Source organism: Xyrauchen texanus, chromosome 40, assembly GCF_025860055.1.
Source record: "Xyrauchen texanus isolate HMW12.3.18 chromosome 40, RBS_HiC_50CHRs, whole genome shotgun sequence".
Lineage (NCBI taxonomy): Eukaryota > Metazoa > Chordata > Actinopteri > Cypriniformes > Catostomidae > Xyrauchen > Xyrauchen texanus.
Window position 1 is genome coordinate 10,515,818 of NC_068315.1, and position 7,612 is coordinate 10,523,429.

Here is a 7,612-nt window from a genome sequence, read left to right on the forward strand (position 1 = left end):
TCTCCTTAATACGGAGACATTCTTTAATCATATCTGGTACAGACTTTCTTACACATCAAAGTCAGTTTGACCCTACACGTCTGCAACTATAGCTCTGATCTCCTAACTTCTAAGATGTGATCATCCCCCTGATCCCATTGCTAGGATCTCTGGTATGAATTTAAGATCACACTGACCTTTTCTTCAATGAAAACATCCTCAAGAGCACACCAAAGTCCATACTGCATCTAGCCACTTCAAAGCCAACAGCATATTACAAAAATATTTTCATTTTAAAAAATTTTACTGAACAATAAAGCATCTATTAAGGTAGAAAAAAAAGGAAATCGATAATTGAGAAAAAGTTGTTTATGTTTACATATCCTTACCAAAGAGAATAACAGTACAAGTGCACAAACCTGCAGGACGGGTAGTGGGGAATGCAAGATGCCCGCTAAACTAGTGTTGGCCTCCAAGAAGATGAAGGCCATGGAGAAGCCCAAAGAAATATTAAAAATACAAACTCATCTAATCTCAATGTTGTTTAAAATGCATACAGTACATACTGTTGGCAAGAGTGTCCAACTTTACAGAGAAATGGGTCACAATGTAGGGTGAATTCAGGTAATATGGTCCGCTTCACATCTCACATTCAAATGACTGTCAAAAAGTGACCCGAGTTACCTGAACTTACCTTGAGTTTCTACTATAGTTTTATTTTCTTGAATCCAACATTCTTTAAATGGGGAAAAATGCCAGTTAAAATATGAAAAAAGATGTAAACCAAACAAAAAGTGTGAGGTCTGGTGACACACTTGAGGTGTAACCAAGGAAAGTACACACACACACCTTGCTATAGAATGCAATTCACATGAGGTTTAGAGAAGAAAATAAAAGCAGAATTGAAAAGGATCAGAATTCCCTTATAGCAGTAGAGTGACAGACACTTGCCTCGGGCTTATGTTGATACATGTCTTATCCTGACATCATTCACAGAACTGTAAATGTAAGCTATAATAAAGACTTTTACCACCACGTTGTTTTGAGTGTCACACTCTCATAAAATATGTGAAATGTTAACAACTAGAGGCTGTAAAGTGACACATTTAACTGCCAATGTTGAAAACAACATAATTTCTGAATTTTACAGTTAAATTTGTTTTCACATTTGGAGGCTCATTGGGGATTTTTTTATTATTATTATTATTATTATTATTATTATTATTTATTTATTTATTTTTGCAGACTCATTTGGTCCAACTTTTACAGTTTTTCTTCGCTTTGGCTCAAATCTCAAATGAGAATTCTTTTTTTCATAACAATATGTTCAAATCTCTGAACAATTCTTGTTCACACCAGATTTTAATTTCTCATTCAGTTAAGCAATTTGCACATGTTTTGGCACATGTGTGCAAAAGAATGTGTACAACTGTCAACAATTCGCACAATAACTAAATGCACATGTCTTGCTGATTAAAACTGATGAGATAATTTTCAGTAAAATTGTCATACTCTTCACATCTTCTAAACAATTTTTCATCGTGTGAGCCATCGCATGCAAAATGATCCATTCAATTATCAAAATCTGTCATACGTATAGATTCCAGAAATTTCTATGACATGGAATGATTGCAATGTCTGCTAAATCTCTGACCAGACCAACATGAGCGACTGGATGCGATTGAGAAAGCGATTGAAAAAACTGTAAAATAGGAAAGGCTAATGGCAAGAACAAAAATACATCAAGAAACTCCATATCATACAAATACAAAAATCTGTAGGCCTATGGGTGGATGGATGGATGGATGGGTGGATGGATGGATGGGTGGATGGGTGGATGGGTGGATGGGTGGTGGATGGATGGATGGATGGATGGATGGATGGATGGATGGATGGATGGATGGATGGATGGATAGATTTTATTAGATAAATATAATTTGTGAGCAGAGTGTTTTTATTTGGATTTCATTTGCAACTAAGCAGAAATTTTGCCAAATTGTGAAAGTGATAAAACAACAAGATGTAAACATTGTGTTACATAACATGATTTTAGTGTGGTAAAATCCCTTATTAACCTTATCTGTGTAAAGTTATTTCCAATATTATAACTTTGTTACCATGACGAGACATTGCCATCATTTCTGTAAGCGCATGTAGAACACTGATTTTATAACACTAACATCACGCTAACATGTACAGGTATAATGTTTGCATCTTGTGGCTATACATTTGAAGTATTTGAACATTTATGGACCATTAACATTTATATATATATAAATGAATGGTGGGCCAAACATGTTTTCTATGAGAATCAACAATATGCCACAAATGATTGAGCTTAGTAACTTGTATTGAACCAATATGCCACAATTGATTGAGCTTAGTAACTTGTATTGAACCCGGAATTTTCCTTTAAACTTTTCTCAGTAAAAGAGTGAGGTTATATCTTAGATGAACCATTCCAAAATTTGAGTCATTGAATCATTGAGTGAGAATCTGTCAAACATATATTTGAGAGTGATATTGGAGTTCTTTCAGTAAGCAGTATCCAGCCCATTTGTGTTGCTCACAAACTCACTCATGTCCCCATGTTCCTTTGGTTTGGGTGACCTCCATCATTTGCATGCCAGCAATTTGGTCCAGTCGCCAGGAAACACTAACAAAGTTTAGACCAATCAGAATCATTTTTCTTCCAGGGAGTGTCTGTGCAAAAAAACTATCTGAAAGTTTAGTGACTGGGGGTTTTTCCGCTCTGTCATGGTTAGAGAGAGTGCCTGGGTGGCCAGACTGGCTTTCATCACGGGAAGGGTGCAGAGTGTAAGGGGGCAACTACTCCTCACACCTGATTGTTAGTGATACTGGATGGACTCCAGAACTTGGGTGGCATGTTACTGTGTGAGATGAGTTTCCAGTTATATCTCTTGGGATGTGATGCCCCAAGAGTGATTAAATGGGATAATTCTGAGCATCTATGAGTGTTTAGTTTGAAGGTTGCAGATTGAGTTAAATTAAGCTGGTGTTGAAAATCATGCATGGCCCTGCCCAGTTATCACTGTGTGAAAGAATGCATTATGCATTGCAATGAGAAAGAAAGAAAGAAAGAAAGAAAGAAAGAAAGAAAGAAAGAAAGAAAGAAAGAAAGAAAGAAAGAAGCATCTAATACTTCTTGTTAAGGAGATTAGAGTGATGGTCCATAATCTTCATTGAAAAGCTGTAGGAAATGGGCACTACTTTTATTCAGTGTTGAGCTGAGTGGAAGTAATATTAAGATGTAATATTCCTTCAGGTAAAATCTCCTGCTTACTGTACAAAACCAAATTATTCCAGACAGTGTAATGGATTTAATCAAAACCTATGCAGTACTTCTGTGTGTGTAGCCTTGGGACTGGGACTTTTTCATATTATACAAGCAGGGTCACTCTTTTGGCATGAGGGAAAGTTTAATTTTGGTTTGAAAGCTGTGTATTAACTATTATGTGGTAGCTTATGTATGCATAACTTTGTGTGATCCCTGTTGCGCTTGCTACTAACTCTTCTAAAAATATGTCAGCCTTACTGTAAGTCGGCGAGCTACAAAAAGTCACTCTATTTTCCTTTTCTATAATAAAATAACGCAGTCCAATCTTTAAAAAATAGCCTTTAGAACGCCTTCATTTGAATGAATATAAAAAAAAATAAGACATATCCTATGTGACATTTGTCAAATAAGGCGCTTAAACTTAATCAATATAGATTGGAATATATTGGACTGGATATAGATATAGAATGGAACTTTAGTATCTTCATTCCTTTGCTAGGTCAAGTTGTTCTTTTCATGCCAATAGACTTAAGGCAGCAGACAGAACACAGAATGTTTTTACATGTGATCATCCATCCAGCATGTGTTTCAGGCGCCACACAGATTAAATGAAAGAATCTGAAAATGAAGGTCTTTAACTTTTAATCCTTTTACAAAGACCCTTCAGACTGTCTAAGGACGGAATGGCGTCTCGGAGGAAAAAAAAAAAATAAGTAACTGATCCACTCCCTCTGAGGAATACGAATTACCAATTGTCCATTACGGTCCAGACTTGACTTCATAAGTCAAATTAATATTATATCACCTCCATTAGTGTCACATCAGTATTGAGTCTTTATAAATAGCAACTGGGGGATTTTTCTGCATGAGGCTCAAGCTGTGTAACATCAGAAACACTATATGTACAGTAACAGTGTGAAATAAGCAAAAACAATGCCATTTTTAGTGGTTTTATTTTAAATGCATTTTGACTACATGAACATCAAGAATAAATAGAAGTTTCTTTTAATTTATATGAGCAGTTATTTTCCATTCCCCTTATATTTACAGCACACCAAGACTGTAATCTCTATTCTCCCATCTGAGGTGTAAAAAAGATAAAGTTTTTTGTTTTGTTTTTTTTTTCCGAATAATGGAAAAAGCTTGGAATTCCTTCAATAAACTGACTTTGATGAAATGATCTTCAACATAAATATGTATAAAGTTACATTACAACCAAATAATGCTCAACAATTACAGTAGCCACTGGTTATTATAGGCAAATACTGACCTTTCTTTTTACAAAATCATCTGGTACCACTTTACATTGCAGTGTCCATGTTATAAATTTTACTATAATTCATTTAGATTGTAATAAGAATGTGTAATACAAGCAGCTCCACAAAATAATTACACACAAAGTACATGTAGTTCATCCATTTCACACGGTACTTTTTTATGTAATTACACAGTAACATGAACACCAATGTAAAGTGTAACCTAAATTGGCAACACATATACATCAAATATACATTCCTACACTGAACAGTGCATGTGAAGATGAGCATGTAGCTTATTTCAGTTCGGGCATGAGCATTTGCACTCTGATATAATGGGATACTGAACTGGTATCCATGCACATTTGAGCCCACTCTTTCTTTGCATGCACCTCCACCTCAAAACTGTAAAATGTGTTGATTTGGCAGGTTTGCAAACCATCCCTTCTGGAACTGAACAAGACCTTTTGTTGTAGCAGCTGCCAACCTTCACATAGCGGGGCCAGAATCTGTTCCCCAGGTCCTGCCATGTATGCACCACCGGGCAGAAGGCATAGGACCACAGCCACAGCTGAAGTCTCCTTCTGAGTTTCTTACTGGGCTTATGTTTCTTCCCATGCTGGATCTCAAACTCCATGGCTTTGATTTCTTTGGGCATGGTGCCGGTGGGACGCTGTTTCATGATCTCTGACTCGTTCAGGTCGTCCTGTCCTGCGTATTTGTCCTCGGGAAGAGTGATGGACATGACGTTCTGGTCAAAGTGACTGCCCAGTATTGCTCTGAGTTCGGTTTCATTCAGATCCCTCTCCTTTGGGTCCAGCACGGGATCTGGGTCCTCCTTGAGTTCCACTATGGGCAGACTGTCACTGGGAATGGGACGGAGGAGGTAGTAATGTTGGCACATCCCTTCTTCTATCCTGAATCCGAGGGATAAAATTAGTACATATATAGCCAGAAAATGTGGCACGTTATCCATCTTTCAGCTGTGGATAGCAGGTATTATATTAATCCTTGCGCTTGAGTGCTTGGCGAGACGCGAGCGCGCAAACTCCAGTGCGCGAGTCCACGAATGATCTCCCTAAAAAGTGTTCATTCAATTCAAACGGCTCTATCCGTAATATCACTTCGTACGTAAATAAAATGAAAGTAATCCGAGTATAAATATCAACTTTATGGCCATGACGCGCGTCTCTGAGGTCCAGGTTCTGCTTTTACGCACAGGTTCCCATCAGCAGAAGTGCTCATGACAACATCTGACCATCAACCGGACCCGGTCTCCTCTTTGAGTGTGTGTGCATACCCAGCTCCTCGTATCTGAATCCGGAGTCCTGATGTCTGGGTATCCGCATGGTTTCTGGTGATGCGCGCCGAACTGAGAATCACCTGGCTCGTCTGATTTAACCTCACGGGTCGCGATACAACCCAAAGACACATTCTCAATTGTGGGTCCGTTGCCAGAGCTCTACGACACGTCCTTCTATTTAGGGAGGGGGTTGGATGGGCTGGAACAGGGGGTGTATAGAAGTGGGTGGGGTATTAGGGGGTCCAGAGAGCTGTCTGTCGATGATCGCCCTCTGCCGGTACGCGCAATCACGAATGACATGTCAAAATATGCATGACAGCGGTGGAAGACTTGGAAACTTGGAAAAATAAAACTCATACATTGGAAAAACAGATAAACGACTCATTCAGTTATTTTTGAAGGAATCTTTTAGTTCAAATTGGGAAATTTTCCTTCAGAGATAAGGGATATTTTTTGTATGTAGGCTATGAATGTTTATTGGCCTACGGCAATGGCGGATTGAGTCATGGGCCAAACAAGCTAGAACCGCTACTGTCCTACAGTATACATTTTGTAGTGTGTACATGTAAAATACAGTGGGGTTAACAAGTTTGATACCACATAAAAAATCCGGATTTATATTTAAAATTGGAAATAATTTTTTTTAAATTAAAATGACAGTTTAGGAAAAAAACCCACTACAGTAGAGTAAAATTAATAAATAAGCTATTGAAGATTCTGTACTATTTCAAGGTCAGCAATGAAAGCACATTTGTGACATTGTCCATGTTAAAGGTATAATTCACCAAAAAATGAAGAACCCATCATCGTGTGATTCCAAACCCATATGACTATCTCTTTCAAGAAACACAAAAGGAGATGTTAGGCAGAATGTTAGTATCAGTGACCATTAAATATTATTGAACCCCCCTATAACCCCTATAATTGAATGGCGACTGAGACTAACATTCTGCCAAACATCTCCATTTTAATTTCTCAGAAGATCGAAATTCTTATGGGATGTTGGAACAACATGAGGGTGAATGAATGCAGACTATTCCTTTAACTTGAGCGCTTCACTTGAAGGCTAAAAATTATGAAAATAACGTGTTGTGAAAATAAAGCGTATTACATGAGAAAAATGCTAAATTAGAAGCATTCTCACTAGTGGTCTCAGACTTTTGGATCCCACCTTATGTGTATTGTTGCTGTTCTCTTTTTATTTTTTTTTTATTTTATTGTTATCAGTTGATATCAGCTTACTCTGAAATGCTTTTTGAAATAGAATGAATGTGAACCACTGTTCAATTAAAACAAGAAATAGCTCTTGGGTAGCGTAGCTGTGCCAACATCTGTCTAGTCTTTGAATGTTGCACTGAGATACCCCAGAATATTTTCTTTTCAGCGTTCCACATCTCCTATGATATTCCTGTGCTCCTCTTTAATGCTTAAATTGACCTTACAGCAATTTTCTGGATTGCTCCTGTGTCAGTGAGTGTCCGGCGCCAGTTGAATGTGAGTTCTTATTTAAAAGAAAGGAAGTGGGCTGAAATTATGTTTTTGAGATAAGCTATCCAACCAACTATAGTGACGAATGAATCTGTGGCCCTTGAAAACGGCCTATCCTCTGGGAAGAATTACAGAATGCAGGACCAGCACAGTCTTTCAGTGAACAAAGATATTTCTCAGAGTCAAATACAGAGGTATGTTGTTTTTTTCCAGAGAACTCATTTGAATGTAAAACTGATTAATGTATTTACATATGATGCATAGAGGCCATACTGACTCAGTATTGAG

The 7,612-nt window shown here is 37.6% G+C and overlaps 1 protein-coding gene across 1 annotated transcript; it reads right to left on the reverse strand.

The window, feature by feature from the left end:
* Positions 1–4,302: 4,302 nt before the first annotated feature.
* LOC127633822 (noggin-3) lies at positions 4,303–5,964 on the reverse strand. The gene has a single exon (XM_052113153.1). It carries the CDS (start codon positions 5,507–5,509, stop codon positions 4,835–4,837), a length of 675 nt encoding a protein of 224 aa, XP_051969113.1. The 5' UTR covers positions 5,510–5,964; the 3' UTR covers positions 4,303–4,834.
* Positions 5,965–7,612: the final 1,648 nt, after the last annotated feature.